Source organism: Polyodon spathula, chromosome 22, assembly GCF_017654505.1.
Source record: "Polyodon spathula isolate WHYD16114869_AA chromosome 22, ASM1765450v1, whole genome shotgun sequence".
In the NCBI taxonomy this organism is placed as follows: domain Eukaryota; kingdom Metazoa; phylum Chordata; class Actinopteri; order Acipenseriformes; family Polyodontidae; genus Polyodon; species Polyodon spathula.
This window is the reverse complement of record NC_054555.1, coordinates 22,921,612-22,941,703: the sequence shown is the minus strand read 5'-3', so window position 1 is coordinate 22,941,703 and position 20,092 is coordinate 22,921,612. Positions and strand designations below refer to the sequence as shown.

Sequence of the window (20,092 nt, the reverse complement as noted above, 5' to 3'; positions counted from 1 at the left end):
TGACATCAGCATAAGACACATGCTTACCTGTCAGCTAGAGAGCTTTTGAGTAAAATGCCTTAACATGTTCACATGTGTTTGACTTTTAATGGTACATTTTTCATAGCTACTAGTAAATAAGTAAATGTCAATGTGGCATATCAAGAATGATAGCAGTCAACACCAAAAATATGGCAATTGTCATTTATTTCCTTTAGAAGAACTACAACACCCAGAAGCTTCACGCTTGGAGTTGCTTTTCAAGTACCAATCGCTGCTTTTCCTGTGACTGACATGTTTTTAATGTGCTCCTTCATGTGACTTCCTGAAGTAGAACAAGGTCAATTAAAAGGTGAATTGGAAGTGCATTATTGAAATCTCTGCTAGGAGTGATCCATACATTTTTATCACTAATAGCATAGAAGAAAATACCATAAAAAATCCAGTTCAAATTTACACTCACCTTTTCACATTGAGAAATGTGATGCCTCAGACAAACCATTACCACAGTATAAAACTAGTGTGAAACAAATTAGTTGCAGAAAGAGCAGTTATATTTCTTCCCCAGAGACATTCTTGTTAGTTTAAATTAGTTTCTCTCTGAAAACATGCTTTTGAATAGGCCCATAGCTACCAATCCATCAATGTGTAATGACTAGGCAGCAGCGGCAGGTCAGAATTTGTGGTAAATACCTACAGTACAGTACACCATTTCATCATGATAGGTTATAGCAAAGAAACGTAGGCATGACATACAGATGGCCATATCACATGACCTACGTTCACAGTATGTCAGGAAAGTTTCATGAAATTGAGACAACCAGTTCATAAAAGGGCAATACGTCAAGTAGTTCTGTACTTTGGAAGCTAATATGGTAATGCTCACTGCAAATGTTGAAATATTAGATTTCAAACACAGGTGTGAATAATGAAATAGGAGCTGTACCTTTCTTCCCTTTTCTACGTCCGGCAGGTAGCAGTGCCGGGGGAATCCTCTGGCACTAAACTTCTTCCCTGGATTTGGGTGCTCGGTGCCCTGGGAAGACATGAGGAACCAACATCTCAGCCACTCAACCAAGCAAACCCTTAGCTTGGGAACCGGCCTCCCATATTCACTGCCACCAGCACCAGCCTTGAACTGCTGGCTTCTTGCATGTTTCAATGCAGGACAATCGACCAACGACAAGGTAAATCATCCATAGCCTCAAACGAGAATCAGCAAGCACTCTAGCACGCTAACAAAGGGTTTGATAAATCACAGCTGCAATTTTTAAGGCATTTTACAGTACCAGGGAATCCACCTGGACTGAATCAAACACTTCATTTTAGGGATAATCCCCAGAAGCCTCAGGTGGTTAATGCAATCCAGAGTGATTCTCAACTGGATCATCAAAATCCTATTAGAACTATATCTGTAAAAACAAAAATTCAGAATTCCAAGACAGCTGCTGTGTTTCTATCAATATGCAGTATGCAATATTAGTTTTATTTGTTATAGAAAAGCACTTAATAGTAGTTCCTGGTGAGCTTGATATGGAATCATTGTGTGCACATACAGAGAGTTCTCATTATCGTGTAATAATCACACTGTACCTGAAAGGGTACACATATTTGTATAAAATCAAGAGTCTATTGGATTGTAGCCAAATGCAATGTGAAAGATCTACAGGGGGGCAGGAGTGTATGATACAAGTTAGGGGAAGATGCAGAATCAAGGCAGTTATCCTGTTTCCCATGCACAGTGTAACAGACAGACGAACAACCTAGAAAAACCTATTAGGATACTATTATAGAACCAGTTACCATACAAAAACGCAAATGTTAACATTACTAGCAAGGACTACACAATAGATTGATTGTATTGAGCACACTGGCACGACTACAGTATCTCTAAATCAACTAATTTCCCTAGGTTTCCCTATGCACGGTGTATGACGGATGAAACACAGGAACCCTTCTCCGTTCCTCCTCAGTTAACGTATTCTTGGCGTTCCTGATCGGAGCCCCGGGAAGCCCAGAAATGACACGCTGCCGCAAGGAAGGGTTACAGCTGGAGTCAGGCCTCAGAAGCGCTGGCCTGGATTCCACAGCTGGCCCAGTTTCTATGCAGGGTATATTCAAACACGGCAGCTGCCTCCTGTGATTAATAATAGCCCTAAGTTTTCTACAGACTCCAGGTGTCCCAGGGGTATCCTGTCTGAAACGTAGCTCAATGTATTGTTCGTATCATACTGGGGGCTGAGTGACTCAGCTTCCTCATAATGGGAGTCATTGTTATTTCAAGCATTGCAAGGATATATATAGTATAATATATATGTATATATATATATATATATATATATATAATATCTATATAATATATATATATATCGTATATACTGCCTTGTCACTTTATAAGGACCTGCCTAGCTCATTGGATAATGCATTGCCATGGTGTTGTTCTCTTTGTATACCTTTGATTATTCTGGAAGGCGGTAAGAATGTCGTTGAAAATCAAATCCACCCAACATGCACTTAAACCCTGATGGCGATGGATACATTCAAGAAGTAATGCACCCATCCACCAAGCCAGAATTGTGCGTGAATGGGACTTCAGGCAACTTCCATACACAGAGTGATTAATAGATAACGCACCATAGGAACAAAAATAACAGAACTATTGTATATATATATTGTTTTCATATTGTAAAGTATATTTTCTTTCTGTGCCAAGTTTGGAAAGGCAAGTGTGGACTGGAACAGAGCGACTCACCTGGATGCCGGCAGGGATATCGTAGATAATGCGGATGGTTTTGAATTCGGGGTATCCGGGAAGGCAGTGGGGGATGACGTGGAACTCCATCTTCCCAGGAGGCTGTGTGCCTGTCTTTTCACCATAGATAGCTTTGCAGGTGGGGCACTGCAGACTGCCGTCCTGGAAAAGAAATCAGACCACAAACTCAACAGGAGGGGGTGGGGATTTTCTGTTTCCTGCGATTGTTACCGATATATTTCACTGGTTTATCAAATGTTAAAATTCAGTTTTTTATGGTTTTCAACCACAATTTGTCCCACTTAAACAGGACAATATAGTTATATATACTGGACACAGTATAGAGGTAGGCCTAAATAATGTGAATTCAATTAGAGATACAACAATGAATCGATTAATCGACTGTTGATTGGCATAGTTTTTATTTTGCAAGCCATAATAATTGATCGAGTACCTGTTTTCTTGTGTGTTGTTTTCTGATGAGAAAAAGAAAATGTAGGCTTCTTGCTTTTTAATAATAAAATTAATAGTTATGATAGTTTTTTTTAATGCATTCATTATAATTCATTATTATTGATTACTGCACCTCTAGCTTAAATGCTGTATTATAAGGACATAAAACTGCAAATACCACTTAAAACATTTGTTTACCCCTATGTTACCTTTTCATGATGTTTGCAATGGTTATGTTGTTCTAATACTGAGATCTGCCATGTTGCTTTGCTTGTCTCCTGGTCCTTGAGTAATCATACTGTATTCTGTGACTTTTGCACTGCTGAGAGTCTGTGTTTCTACTTAATTGCCATTTGCAACAATGTTTATATAGTTATATATTAAACACTGGTATGCTCGGCTGGAAAAACTGGAAATAAATCATATGTAGTGCTTATGATTATATTGAACCAAATTAGTAGCCCACAGCTCGCCTCACCCTGTGACAGGAGATGGCTATTTCATGTCTTTATAATGAGCTGCTGATGTCACTGGCAGCTACACTAACCAACAAAGGGATCCTGAGCTTGTAGCACAGTGCTTACAAGGCTTATACGTAACCATACTCAGCAGAAATGGCATGTAGCTGTCACAACTGTATTCGCCTGTCAACAAAACTGTCACAGATTGCTAGGCTGAAATATCAGTACTGGGAGGTGTCAAAAACCAAACACAAAGACCAGCTCAGAGGCGCTCCAGTTGTTTGCCTTGTGAAAGAAGTCGTCAATATTCTAAACCAGGATCTACAGTTACTTAATCCAAACATGGCCAACGGCCACAAGTGGGCCCTATTCTACAACAATGGTAACCGTGGAGATGACATGACTTATTAAAGGGCAGCAAAAGGCACTTACACTTTACTGTTGATGAAATTACATACTCTCTTTATGTAATTATACAATTATCTGACTAGCCAGTAACACTTAACATAAGCGGCGTTTATTACACTACAACTATACACAAAATTACATAGTAATAATTATATTGTAAGTAAAATACAGTAGTGTATTTACAAGAGATGTTAGCAAATTCAACTTTAATGTTTATACTCAAATTGGACTGTCAACAGTTGGTTTTAGTGGACTACACAGAAGGATAAACTAACTACGGAACAAAGCAGTAAACAACAGAATCCCATTTTTTTTTAAACAACCTAAATATGAAATTTGATAGTAACCAAGAAACTTATTGTATGCATTTGCTCCTTTAGAATATTATTCCAGAGAAAGGCCTTTACTGCCCTTTTATTGCCATTATACTCACCGTGTTCTGACAAGCAGAAACAATAAGTTTAGAGTTAGATGTATAGATGAACGCAAGATGCAATTGAATTAGGTGAGTAGAAAACATTCTTATTACATGCAGTCGTAAACGGTTTCATACATGCTAACCGAGAATTAGATATTGTTAAATACTGAACACTTGACTTGGCATGTTTTATGTTTATTAAGTGTTGGAGGGGCTCACAATAAGGTACTGCGAATGGCCCCTTTCTCTTCCTCCGTTAGTTTAGCGTCACGGGAAGGTTGCCCATTCACTCACCTTGTTGCCGTTGTTGTACATGGCTACCAGGCACAGCAGGTGATAGATGTGGCCACACTTGCTCAGCTTGCCCACCAGGTCTGACTTGATCCCTTTGTGACTGAGCACCCCCTCATAGCCGGACGAGGTGGTCAGTCTCTCCATACAGATAGTGCAGTCCTGGCAACGGAAGGTCACAGTTAGGAAACAGAACTAGACACTGAGCAGAATCCTCTTATTCTGGACACAATTAGTACAGGTACATTGACTATACTGTAGTTAAGCTGTACTACATTTAGTTACATTATTAAATACATGTTGTAATGTAAGGAGTTAAATCCTCCCAATTACAGAATTGTGTGCTAAGTGCATGTAATAATTAACTGATCAACACGGTGTAGTCAAAGTATTAAATATAGAAGAACCTATCATATCCAATCCTGTGAGAGACAATCCCCTCTATTAACTGTGTCATTTACACATGCTGCTACCAACTGAACAGCACTGAAACAGATCAATGCACATTTTATCATGGCTCTAAAACAGTAAATGCAGCTCTTAATGGGGCAGAACTGCTCATTTTAACTGTTCAGTAAAACAAAACCAGAAAACAAGTGATTCATATTCTTACTGTACAATTAAAAACATAAAAAGCAACACTTTTTCAATGTCGTCCAATGGCAGTTTGTGTTTGTGTGAGTGCTTTTTTGTAGTTGCGGTTGTTTTTTTTAAACAGCATTTCTGTCTCAGGTTGACACTTACAGTTTCGGACTGAGAAAGCATGGTAAGAACTGTTTTTGGAATGCTGTTTTGTAAATTGTTTTTTTGCAATCATTTGTACAGTTTTTTTTTTTTTTTGTATAGTGGGCCTATATGTGTAACACCGTACTTTGGTGTTTTACTTTTTTTTTCTTTTTGCTGACCTCAATTTATCAGTTTATAAAGCCCTAATGTTAATAAAGCAACTATAATGTAGTATAACGAGTCCCTGTGAAATAAGATATTTTCACATATCTGATGGACCCCTGGAACTTGGATATGACAGCTTCTACTGTATACATCAGCTTTTAAAGAAGTCTATTAGTCTATTTTTTCAAAAGGTAAATAAAAACACAAACAGATAAACTGTTTGGAAAAAATGAAGTCATGAATGAATACATCATGTTACTTGAGTTTTCAAAGTGACAACGAAGGATTGTACACACATAGCTACACAGTGTTAAGTGACCTTCATGAAGGCATTATGAATTTTCCATGCTGTTGTGTCCAATTCAAACAAGCCATAGACTGAGAATAACATTTGTCTGGGGGTGCTAAAAAAAAGCTATACTACAATGCACTGGAAAACAGACCAAATCCACAAAAGAGGAAGCTATATTTGGACATTACATGGCAACAGCACAACAAACATAACGCAATTAAAAAAGGCCTTAGCAACTGTTTAATGTTCATGTTATAATTATGTACAGTATGTTGTTTAATAGGATCAACATTGGAACTACAAAACTGCATTTACAGCCCAATTTAAAAAAAATGTAACTGATTATTCCTGCCACCCAGAAGAAAACCTTTGAATTCTGTAATGTCTGTAGAACTGTAGAGCACAGTCCAGCACAGTAAAGTACACAGCAGTAAGCTTTTGAATTGATCCATGAGCTTAAGCAATTAGCAAGAGTTGCATGGTCCAGGGAAAATATCCCTGCAACTTACTGCGTCAAGCGCTGCAACATTAACCTGAGCTGCTACCCTGCACTTAAACTGACATAGATCTAGATGTGACACATACTTCCTTCTCACAGCCACAAGGGACTGATAAGGAAGCAGCATGTCATTTTGCAGGGTGAATACAAGTCCATTCTTCATTTGTCAAGATTATATTCATGAACAGGAACCCTGAAGTGCGCCTTCTCTAGTGGAAATGACACAGATTGAGAGAGAGAGCCTCCATCTAGCAGATAACAAACAGCAAAGATTCCCAACACATTCAGCAGTTCCATACCTAAATAATATATTTTGTCTTGTGGGAAGATTAAATACATGCAGTCTTCTACTTGAGCAAAGTCTTTAACCCTTTGCCTCCATTGCATAGCAGTTTGATCCATTCTTGGTTTTACTATGGGTTTACTAGGGCACACCTGAGCTTGATACCTATACATTGGGGCTAATCAAGCACATATTAAAACCTTGAATGGGTCAAACTGCTGTACTGTCACCATTTCAATATTAAAATAGAACCAAACCTGCCACTTTAGACACTAGAATAGACTCACACACATTAACGATTCTTAATCATCTAGCAAATCCTTGACAGAAAGCGAGACTTTCTCTACCACGGTCAGGTGTGCAGAGAGCACAGCTACCAACGCACCCAAATATTAATTGGGACATACAGGAGCTGGACAGAAAATTAGACACTACCTTTGTACTGAATACTTTCACGAGAGCTTTTATGAAAAGCCGGGATGGAATGAAACCAAATTCTTGGTGGAAAGCAGTGTTAGTGTCTTTAGCGCTGCTGTTAGTGATGGAAATGCAGCATGCTAATGGCTAGTGATCCTTCCACTTGCTGTTTTACTTTGACACTTTGTTTGAATTGCATTACTATGGACTGATATTTTTGTATAACTGGTCCACTAACGTTTGGAGATATTTTCTGTGTTCGTGTCAAATGTCATTTTAATGGGGTTTTTAGTTGTTGTTTTTTTTTTTTTTTTTACTATTTGATGGTGTTTGCACCCATTCTGAATGGATCGGATGCCGTGATATACGTGTTCCTCTATAGCTTTGTGCTTGTCAGAAGAATCCTATTTGCCTCCTCTGAATAGACTTCCACATTGCATTCAATTCACATTGCAATGTGACCGTCAACTCTCCAGTCCCAGCTACTCCAAATATATATATATATATATATATATATATATATATATATATATATATATATATATATATATACACACACACACACACACATGTGAGACCGTTCATCAATGATTCAGACCTTAAATAAATGAATCAGTCACCCCAGGGGTATCTTATTTACCCATGTAAATGTTATTAATTTATTGTCCAGCTCCTCCATAGAAAACTAAGGCCCTTTCGCTCATTGGCAGAGCTGGAAGGGGATGCTGTCTTGGCACCTGCAACTGTAGCCAGTGCACCACACTAACACGTTCGGCTGAGCTCTCCCCTTACCTCGTCAGGAACCACCTTTACTTTTTCCATGTACCTCTTCACCACATCCTCTGGGTTCTTCCCTGTTAAAATAAACCACAAATAAAAATGAACTGTGAAACTGGCCAAATGCAAATGAAACCAAATTACTCATTGCTTGACTCAATACTTCATTGACAGCTGCGACTAACTAGTCAAGGGCCAGTGGCAAAATCAAGGACCACTGTGTCACAAACTGAAAGGGGCACTTCATACGTTTTCTCAGTATTTCTCTGTTAAATATTCTATTACATGTGTTATCTGTCCTTCTGTATTGTTGTTTCTTTATTTGCCAGGCTGATTGTGTTGCACTTGCTTCAGTGCACAATGCGTAACCTAGAGGCTGCAATGCACAGCCCACAGAAGCAATGTTTCTGGAATAGTACACCCATATAAATATACACTTGGAAGAGGTCCATGTTTACAGGATTAGGAGTTTTAACGCAGTGGTATTTTGGTGTCTGTGTACTGCATAAAAATTAGAATCAGGGATCAGGGAATGGTGATTGTCAACACCAAGGAATGGGAATTTTACTGTAGAAGTGGGGATCAGAGATTTACATTGAGTACATTCAATTGGTGAGCTATCTTGTTTAGAGAAAGCACGTTAAACTACGTTCTTAAGAAACACCAAATAAAGGGAATAAAAAAACAGACAGGCTGTGTCAGCTAGTAAAGTGTGCATATTGTTAAACTCTCATTGTGTCAGCTGCTACTGGTGTCCATATTTTGACACAGCCTCTGTATAAACTGGTACAGGTGATTTCCATAAACCCTGCTACAAATAAGACTATAACTGTATATCTGTAACTATTTACCTGTTTAAAAAAAGAAATGCACAAGGATGAACAAGGAAACATTTTCCACATCGTGATCCCCATGTACAGTAACAATTCTCCCAGTATTGAAAGACCCTATTCTGAGCTTCTAAACCTTGATCCCCAATTCCAGCTTCTAAAAATCCCTGCTTCGGAATCCCTAATCCACGATCCTGAAACATGTATCAAGACGGGGTTGGCTGCTGTGAATTTGTTTCCTAAACTACATAATCATCTTGAGCCGTGGTTCCCAACATTTTTCAAGGTAGGGAAGACCACCTTGTGATTTTTTCTATGGAACACTTGCCATGCGTTTTTTCACAACAGCATTTTGAAACTAATTTGTATGTGCATATTTCCTGTTTCTTTGTTTAAACAGTTCACAAGTGAAGCAGCAAATATAGCCTATTTTTGTTTCACTTTAACTTGTGTGACTATACGCAGCTAACCTCTCTAAAAACAGATAATATGGAAATATGGATATTCCTATATCCCTGGCAACATTGTAGCACATATTTTTTATTATTGAAAATGAGAAGTACTAAAACTGTGGTTAACAGGTTTTTTGTTTGTTTGTTTTAATTTAGTCATTCCAACCGAGGAACATGCAATGCAGTGTGCTACTTGTATGTGGAGCGAAAAGGCTATGACTGGGATTACTTGCTTTTTTCCTTGAACAGTGAAAACAAGCATAGAATGAGCACATTTTTTTTTTTTTTTATAAATAATGTTGGCTAAAACAAAATAAGCCTGTCATTTTGACAAGACAAATGTGTCTTTATAATGTGTAACAGTTATTTAGTTAGTATTTGTTTCACATTAGAAATCTGTTTCAGATAATGGCGGCTTTGAAGGCAATGCTTGGTATTGCATCAAAGGCAGCTGTAATATATATTAATTTATAAACACACCCGTAATAACAGAAAACAGATAAAGAAGAGCAATGCAGACTACATACATGTCATACTTATATATAATGTGGTTAAAGCTGTTTGTTGTGTTGCTTAGTAATACATAATGTAGTAGCACAACATGTGATTGTGTAAAAATTGTTTTTTTTTTGCAAACAGAATGTAGGGAGTTGTTTGTGGATCACATGGAGTTTACTCACGGACCACAAGCTGGGAACTGCTGATCTAGAGGATCAAAGACTAGTGTTCTGGGCTTGCTTTAATCTGAGCATTAAATGAGAATCACATTCTGGGAATGAATGTCAAACACAATCCCTGCCAAGCGTTTTGCAGCAAGCCGCTTCTAATTGTCATTCTGCAAGCATGGCAGATGCACACAGACACAAAAGAGCCCCTGAGAATACAAAACTGAAACCAAAGCAAGTGTCTGCCCAGCTCAGTCTGGAAAAAAGCATGACCTATGCGCTTTCAACCTGTGTTCATTTGGAACCAGCATATGAAAAGCTTACTAAATAGGAAATTTTTATGTTGATTTAAAAAATGCTAGCAAAACTGGAATATTTCACACCAAAAAAGATGACTTTCGAAATATTCACTATGGAAAATACAAATGAATGAAAAATATGCATTTCTTCGTTTATCCATTAGTGTTATTCAGCTGCTGGGCTAATAAAACCGAAAGCTTGTCAAAATTATTGAGGTTAATCTTTCATTTGATTTCTCTCTGACTCATGTCCTGTTGTGTGGCTTTCACTGTTGTCTGCATATACAGTCTGTCTGGTTGCATGCCCTAAAATCAGTTCTAAGCAGAAAACTTGAAATCCTCTTCTGAAGCATCTTTTGCCAGGTTATTGTTGAACTTGTGATGAAGTCAACTCAGATTATCGTGACCATTTTGCTCAAAGGATTTGACACTTTCAACGTGTGACCTATATTCACATCAACTACTTCTGTTATGTGTGTGCTGGCCTTGTTACTTTCAGAACCAAACATTTCCAGTGTAAAGAAAATTGCCGCAGCATTTCCATTTCAGACCCTCAAACACTAACCTTAAAAATAATTGGGAAATAAATTACTGATAATGTAAAAATGCATTATAATGAAACATAAACTACAAAGGACAAGGTCCAGCACGTTTTCTACTTAATAGAACATGAATTAAAAGTAATTTTAGATTTGGCACGCACGTCAATTGTAATCAGCTTGATTGTTTTGGCGTCATCGGATTAATGTCTGTGTTGTTATTTATTCGTTAACTCTGTTCTGGAATGAGCTGTGGTGGAATGAGACATTACAGGGATAAGTGAAACCAGGGCATTCGAATGAACTAAAATTAACATCAAGATAATAATCTGCCCACATAAAATATTACATCAATAAATACAATGACTTCCTTGATTTCCACACTGTACTACATATAATGATACATTTCTTCTCTTGTTAAATTACTATATAAAATTCTTTCTAAACAACCCAATTATATAACGCAGTGACCTTTGCTTATATACGCTGTACAGTACACAACCTTTCATTCAGACTCAGACCAGACTGGACTTGGCTTGTCCTGCACCGCACCTCTGATATGAACTGCAGCCACTAACCATATAAGAAAGCATTGTGTCGTGTGATACTGAACAATGCACTGGAGACCAAAACTGACCCCTCTGTGGGCCCACAACTGCCCAGTAATGTTCTAGCTTTGAAAACAGAAATTGAAACTACACAATTACATCCGAGAGCTTTAGAAGAGACATGTGTGGACGAGGAGGGGTTCAATTATTTATTCTACCGCGGTGCATAGAAGCTTCATTATTGTGTCCTGAAGACTCCTGAAGTGCTTTAGATAGTGATCTTTCTTTTTAACATGAAACCGTTATCCCAGACTCCCCCCCCCCCCCCCCCCGGAGTCTCAAGCCTTGGGGAAGGTTAGCAGTTTCCAGCTCTGGTTCTGTATTTTCTTTTTTTATACTCCATCACTACCCCTTCATCAACAATAAAAACATCCCCACCACACTGGTCACTCTGAAAAGTTAGATTTGAATTTGGTTCTCAAATAGCATTTCTTTTGCCTGCATACAACCCCTACCCTGGAACCCGTTTCTGTATCAACAACCCCGCATGGAGGAACCTCCACCCCTGCAGCACACTTGAGCTGGAAAGACCCTTTAAGAATTATACATTAATACTAGAAAATGTAACCTTTTTATAGCAGCCCTGTGTCCCTGTTCATAATGAATTCATGTTTGGGTTAAGAGAGGAATTAAGTGTGGCATGTTTCATACTGTTTACAAATACAGTGTGTTAGAATGTCAATGAAGAGTTGAAAAAAAAATCAGAAACAGGGAACAATTATAAGTATAATGAACTATATGAATGGCAGTCGTTAATAACAGCAAGACCATTACCAAATTGACTGCTTTTATACTAAGGGTAGCACAAGTGTAGGGAGGCTGACATTGATAGAATAGTACATTCTTTCATTTTGACATATACTACAGAGCGATGGAAATAAGATTCCATTTGCATAGCCGTTTCACCCATTCCAGATTTTATACAGTCTGTAAGTAACAAGTTGAAGTGTGTGTTATTAAACTCATAGTAAAGCCAGGAATGGATCAAACTGCAATGCAATGGGAGTCTAATTTCCACCCCTGCATATATGCTGGTGGTATATCAGTGCAGAAATCCAGCCGGGCCCTTACCTTTCTTCAGGTGCTTCTTCTTGGTTTTGCGGCAGGTGCCGTTCACCCCTGGGACGGGCTTAATGTCGCTCTTGTTGATGGGCGGGGGGTACAGGATGGGTTTGGGGGCCCTGGTCAGACACACAGGGAGGCCCGCCGCACACATCAGGATCCCAGTCATACCTGCCGGGGTCACAGTGAACACAAAGCACTCAATCTACTGAACACTTCACACTTTTTATCCTGCAAGTTTAGATGCTCTATTTTTTTCATAGGAAACTGGGACAGCTTGTCATAGTTCTAACTCAATTTCTTGTTCATTGATTATGGGTAGAGCCGTACCCTTAAAAGAATTAACAAACGTTCTTAAAACTCGTGTATTTTATAGAGTATGGATGCACAATGATTCTAATAGGCTTCCGTAAAAATAACCAATGAGGGAGGAAGACACAGAGGTACTAGGTCCTGAGTTGTTTATGTATGTTTCCTTTCACTCATTGATTATTTTTGACCCAAGAAGAGCCGTTATGTTTTCTAATTAAGCATTTGCTCATTAAGATTTAATGAAGTCATTTATTTTTGTTTTACAGATTTAGGACTGCAGGTGCTGTTGGGAGCTCTGATTTCAAAGCTTGGCAAAGCTGTTGTGATATTGCTGGCTGTTGAAAGGAAAACAAAATAAACTTTGGTACACCCACACGCATAGTATAAATACAGTTTCATCTGATACTGTTAAAAGTAACACAATGACTGTATACAGTATTTGGACAAGCATAGCTTATCCTACTCACTTAAAAGTAGTAAATAATTCTTAGTAATTTAAATAAATTAACTGTCATCAATAGTGAATCAATTCATTTTCACTAAGATTCAAGCTATGACTTTAAGTAACCATTGGCAACACAGCAGTCAGTATTCAATCAAATTGATCAAAAATCAAAGGACCAGTGTTCATGTGTTCTCAGCTTGTTTTTGCTAACAGCCCCCCTGCATCTGGAAGGCTGACTGAAGAGTGCCCTAGGACAGGAAAATAATGGTACTTCATCCCACATCTGTGCCTGTTTCAAACAGCTAACCTGAGTTTAACCTGTTTCAAGGGACAATTCAAGTGAAACCAGTACAGCCTCTTACCAGCCAGTGCAGGGTGAACTGGGCCAGAGCCAGTGAGGTTCTTCACAGGAAGTGCAGGGACCCTGGAAAACACAGTGACAAGGGTTATAGGGGTGTAACCGATTCCTCCACACCCCATCAACAAGAGAAGCAGCTCAGACACTGAGAAATAGTGTACAATATATACCGCATATATCGCATTGCACGTCATATAAAACAACCCGTCTTGACCAACACAGGTATTGCTAAATGTGTTGTGTTGTGACTTTAACATTATATCCGTTGGGTGAGGCTGCTGAACTTGCAGGCATGTTGAACAATACGAAATGCAAAACACATTTGGTATCTAAAGGATATTGTTCTTTTTGCATAGTTTATACATTGGAAGTCGAGGTGGCAATCTAATAGTACAGCACTGTAGGTAACCCTGCCACCCCCTTGTTTCTACACTTTATCAGATCTGGCCTGGCTCCAGATCTGATGTCCTGATTTGTTTCACATTTTGCTCAATAGCAGTTTCCCCCTGTGAATACAGCATTGTGCCTGTTAATCCGGAGGTTCTTTGTTGTGGGATAACCTCTGTGTCCTTTCTTCACTGTCTTATCCATGATTAGTGGCTCACATGTACGGGATCAACTTTCTCAATGAATCTTTCAAGGGTCTATGCGCTCCAGAGCACTGAAAACAGCATCACTGCTGTACTGGGCAACAGCACCAACACAGAACAGTGGCATCTTGCCTTTTTTTTTCATGCACAGCGTATTCAAGCTCTTGTGAATAACATGTATACTGGACACAGCTGAGTTAATAAAATGAAAGACTATGATCTTCAATGGCAATGCAGTGTGTCGCAAGGGTAGCTACAATGATATGAGGCTGCCACTAGAATGGTACTGCAGTGGTAATATTTTCAATTTAACACATGCACCACACACCATAGTCTATTGCATTACTATGTACCATTTCAGGACCAGATGATTGTTTCCACTGTGTTGCCATTGCTGGTATTTCTGTGATCTGCTAATGGTTCTTCACAGTAACACACTGGGATTATAATGGTATATTTTCTGTAAGGGGAAATTCCCTCACTGCCATAGCAGCATCAGCTCTAATGTTGTAGATGCATGTTTCCCTACCCATCTAATTAGTGATCTTGCTTTGACTAATGATACGTTTCAATTTGCACCATGCAAGCTGGTTGTAAAAGTAGCTGTCATCAAGTTCAGATATCAAACTGAGGACCCCACTAATTCCATCTGTTCTGCAGAGACCACAAGCACAGGTCAGAAATCAACAGAGATATAAAGAGATCGGATATAAACATGGTCCCCTGCTAACTGTTTGCTTGCTTCATCACGCCGTTTGCTGATTTAGATTTTTAATGCAGTCTGAATTTCAGCCCATATTGGTTTACATGAACAAGTTACTTGTGTTTCGCATAGCTGAACTGTCTAAGGAGCTCTTAGCCTCATCCACAATTTCAACACTCAGGTACAACCATAAGAAACTAAGTCAATTAGACAAAAGTTTCAGATAGTGCCTTCTTCAGTGTGCTAACCCTGTGAGCATGATCGCCAGTGCTGAAACTAACAAGAGCACTGTGGGTTAGCTAAAAGAAGGTATGGTTTGTGTTTTGATGCACAGGAATAATAAATGAAGTCTGTGGTGCAGGCAACTTTTATTATTAAAATAAAAAATGAACAGAGGATTCTGGCTACTGTTCTGTTAAGTATATATTCCTCTAACTTAACCACACTTAGAATAATCCATATCGTCCACATTTGTTTTTTGTTTAAAAGGAAAATGCAAAATTCTAGGTTACTACAGCAAGTTTTTATGTTACAGTCTCTCACAAGGTCCTTCCTAAATCTAGTTTTCTATCCAGCGCTGTGGGCAACATTTAAATAATGCATCTTTATTAGTCATTTTATTATTTAGCATTTACAGCCACAGCGATATTTTAATATCTAAACACAACAGTGTTTATTGCAGTCATAAGGTGGTATTTTCTTTTTAATATACAGAAAATCACAGCACATCCGCACAGTCGTATATTAATTCTACATAAATATTGTTTTTAAAGTGCTTGGTTATGTGTGCTAAAATGCATTGTAAACTATTTTTTTTTTCTTCTAGTGAGCTACTCATACTGCTGAGCTAGATATTTTCATATTATCCAAAACTTCACACACATACACTGAAGAAGACACATTTGTTTTCTAGAGTCTAAAACTCAAAACCAAGCCCCTTACCTCTGGTACAAGGTAATCTTCATTGTGTATCACACCGGGTCGCTTTATTTGCCTTTATAATAAACATGAAGCAGCATGTCGCTTGGGGAGAGCTTGGTGTGTTGTGAGTCAAAACTCGGTGGTGACTCAAGTCTAGGAGACTATTTAAGGAGACTCTAATCTCTTCTGGGACCATCAGAAATCCTTTGACATCAAGGCACTCCTGTGTAACCAAGGAGATCAGTGCACTTTCTGCCTGGGATTAGCAGGTTCTGACTCACTACTCACTGTCAGCCTCTCTCAATCTTCTCTCCCTTGTGCACACACTCCGCCCTCCCCTACGCTTTATTTGTTATAATTAGTTGTATACGAGTCTCTAGTTTCTCACATGCATATAACATTTTTATATATCACTCGAGGTTTTGGATACATTTTTCATAAATCAAAATAATTGGTCTTCTGATTTTGCCGGTTGGTTTGTACAGCTGTTCTGAAGATGTTAGTGTTTTTTATTTACAGACCGAAAGAACGGTCTTGTTATCAAACAGGAGATGCAGAAAGACTGGTAAATAAGAATATTTGCACCAGTTTGTGTTGTTTTTATTTTTGAAGAAGCTGGCTCTTGGTCCTTTGTGACTTGTGATTATGTTTGCCTGTGTTGTTGACATTCCTTGTGTTGCTCCCTCCTCCTGTTCCGACCCTTCTCACCTCAGAGCTTCTTCCCTCGGGGTAAAGAGCCCATCTATGTCAAGTACTGGCTATGAAGACATGTGAACCATTACTATGATAACTGAGTCTCTGAACTGCAGGAAGTTGCTTAATCTCTATGGATATGATCTTTAACGCTGGCATGAAACCTTCTCCCTCCCTCCATGCTCAGCTTTGTCTAGCCAGTTAGGCAGCACAGGTACCAGTAGCTGGGTTCTGTCTTGTGCTCTAATATGTTGAACCATTTACAGTAGCTAGCCCTGCCTCAACTAACCACTGATAATATTTATAATGGGTCATGCCAGCTCAAGTGGACCACATTCTTGGGCCATGTTTACTCCTGCCTTTAATTAACTCCAGAGCTAGCGTCAATGATTAAAGTGTAAGTGCTTTCCAATGCTATAGCCCCTGGCTTCTGTGATCAGTGGCAACTGCTCTGTACCGAGAATTCGCAACAGCCTTAGGCAGAACATTAAGCCAGTGCGTGATGTAGTGGACCAGGAATGACATTGTACAGTATCTAAATCCCAAATACACTAAGTAATTGCAGGTCCATTATAAGCAGCAATTGATCTAGAATTGCCTATTTGATCAATGTCCTGAAGTATTCTGTATTACTGTACCTATCTATCTTCTGATCTACTGGGGATGAGTTATTAATACTTTTAAATGCCTAGCTTTTACGAGATTTGTATGAGATGACACTGTAAAAAAAAACAATAGCAAGCAGAGTTAAATTATCATTTAGCAACGGGCAGTTTTTTTTCCAGTTTAATACCGATATGGATTTACCTGTTAACATTTTCAAGTGACGATCATTTAATGTTTATAAAACAGTGATCTAAATATAGCCATTGTTAAAGCATGACATCAAGCCTTTCATTGGAATAGTTTAGCCTTTTTACACTGGAACCCCGCTGCCTGCATGGTATAATAGGAACTGTGAAATCCCAAATTCTTATTTGCTTTGAACTGTGATGCTACTTTTGAAGAACATGTTTAAAATTCTGGGCAAACATAAGCTACCATATCACCTTTCAGACTGAAAGTGTCAGCTTATTGCATTAGCGAACTACAACACACCATTTATAGCTTTCTTTCTTTACTAAATCTACTATGAGTCTATTGACAAACTACCTTTATGATTTTATTTCCAAAGCATGTCCAAAGTGTTACCTTACATACTCTCACTACAGCTTGGCTCTCCTGTGAAGACCAATGATACAGCATCCATAGCATTCTTCACGACCCACACATCAAATTGCATTGAACTACAGTGCAGCAGAGGGGTTTCATGAGCAGGTAGTGTTGATCCCAGGCTAAATATAAACTGCAGGCTTTTTTGCTATGGATCAGGAAAGCTACATTTTTAACTGCTTACATTTACTATTTCCCTGACAAACAATCCTATTGTGATCAAAGGGCACCAGAATGTTAGGTTATGTAAGAGGCTCCGGTACCAGGAGCCTGCATTAAAGGAGTCTGGTCCATTTATTTCTTACTGCTGATACACTGGCAGTCAAATGGATGGGTTCACCAGTCTCAAAACAGGGGGCATTGCCCCTGTTACCCCACTCAGACCCCTTACTTACTGCTTCCTGTCATAATGATCTTAATGATCAAACCATCACAGGTGCACTGGTACTCCAAACTGTTTAAATGAACAAATGTTTCAAAGAACAATGAACAATGACAACTACAATGGTACCTGGTAGAACTGCCCAGCAACATGCTCAGGTTTGGACATACCCATGGTATCACAATGCAGTATCCATTGCAGTATCAAGAGCACCATATCAATCTCAGACAATGTGCTACTATATCAGGACCACAGTGCAATATTTGTCCCAAATCAGTGCTGTCATCTGCTAATGGGTTTGCTAGGGTTTCTCAGGATAATGTAGGCTAGGATATAATAGAATGGTATATCAATGCCATTTTTCTAAGCAGGCCAGAAGAGAGAAGTTCAGAAAAGTGTGCTCTTTATAAGTATTAATTTCCCACATAACCTGTATTTGTATTGGTCATTTATTATGTATTTGCACATCTCAATATGCATAATGATGCACTTAAAAGAACCGCAAACATTGAGAAATCTAGCAAGGAATAGCTTTTTCATATTCTCTAATTTGCTAAGGAAATGCAGAGCCTGATCTAAGGAAAGTAAATATTAAAACTCAGTTGTTTAAATTAGGTTTAAGCATACTTTCCGTTCCAGATTATCCTTGTTATATAAATAGAATACCCCTTGAACATTCATAGAGTCCAGCAGTTATATAACTCAAGAAGATAGCTATAAACAACCCTTGACCTCTATGGCTATTCTCATTCGTGGAACAGCTACAGTACATTCGGAACATTCGCGGTCTATCCTTGATTTATGCATAACATTAAAATGTGCTACAGTACAGCAATGTACTGACCAATACCTAGGTACCTTTGATTTTGTCAATACTGTTTTCACACACATCTGGCTCATTCATAATTCCCAACAAGTCTAACGTGAACTGATTTAAGAGACTATACTGACACTGAGTTTTGACACTGTTGACAAGAACACGTTAAGCTAGAAAGTTTGGAAAAAGCTTGTTGGAATGGAGAACCTAACTACAGTAACTGTAAACGTAAAAGGCTTATGAAAAATTATACATTTTCCCAACAGTGCCTGTAACACTTACATCACATGCATGTTTTTCAAGCCAAGCCTGTGTTACAATAAGTAAATACATTGTGTGTAGAAGTGATGACTCAAGCTTTTAAATATAAGAATGTGTTCTTTTCTGAAGAATTGTGCTGTTGAGTTCCATGCAAGGGACGAAATCTGTACAGTGGATTAGATGTACTGGAATTTTGTCAAACCTCTAACTGTGATTGGTAGATTTCTTATAAATGATTTATAATGCACTCTAATCTTGTCTTGTACACAGACACCCACACACAACAGAATACAAAGAGGAACCTCAGCCAAGGCTGACAGCTGCATTTCATATTACACATTGATTTCAACAGCTTAAAACAAGGAACTACTGCTCAATGTTTGCAACATTAAGCACCACAAACTCCATTCTGCTTAACTGTTTAAACCCCCAACCTAAAGACTAAATTCACCCAAGCCTAAATTATGCAGAAATATTCACTGCAACATTAACCAAATTAGGAACAGTTTATGATGACTACAGAATTATCAGCTAATACATTAATTATGCAAAAAAAGATTAATTGCATATTCTTACAGAGATAATGAACTCTGCTTAAGGCCAGACTTACAGGAAATCTAATTATCTCTGTACCTGTCCAGCACTGAATTTATTACACACAGACAGATAGACAGACAGACAGACAGAGGGGCTTAAGTCTCCTGTGCAATTCCTTGCATCCACCAGTTCAGCAGATCAGTCGCCACAAAAACAGGAAAGGAAAACCAAGAGCACAAAGTATGAGCCATAAATCTTTCACTGGCCATGAAAGACCCCCTCGCCCGGCCGCTGAAAACAATTCCTGCAGTCTGAGCTCCACCACAGGTCAGGAATATTAAATATCTTACCCTTCCTCCATTGCCACAGAGCTGCACGGATAGCTTTATTTCCTGATATTAAATTCTGTTGCAGCTTCTTAACAGCTTACTGCTTGAAGAGAACTGAAATGAGGAAGTGACCTTTTAGGACTCACACAAAATACA

General features: G+C 38.6%; 1 protein-coding gene across 1 annotated transcript in view; it reads right to left on the bottom strand.

The window, feature by feature from the left end:
* LOC121297279 (E3 ubiquitin-protein ligase DTX1-like) overlaps nucleotides 1–20,092 on the bottom strand; it is a 57,066-nt gene that overhangs the window by 3,902 nt on the left and 33,072 nt on the right. The window contains exons 3-8 of the mRNA XM_041223513.1: nucleotides 13,496–13,557; nucleotides 12,386–12,547; nucleotides 7,937–7,998; nucleotides 4,766–4,924; nucleotides 2,732–2,893; nucleotides 926–1,015 (exon numbers count right to left, since the gene is read on the bottom strand). Of these exons, the coding sequence (XP_041079447.1) occupies nucleotides 926–1,015; nucleotides 2,732–2,893; nucleotides 4,766–4,924; nucleotides 7,937–7,998; nucleotides 12,386–12,547; nucleotides 13,496–13,557 (697 nt within the window). The remainder of the gene's footprint in view (nucleotides 1–925; nucleotides 1,016–2,731; nucleotides 2,894–4,765; nucleotides 4,925–7,936; nucleotides 7,999–12,385; nucleotides 12,548–13,495; nucleotides 13,558–20,092) is intronic.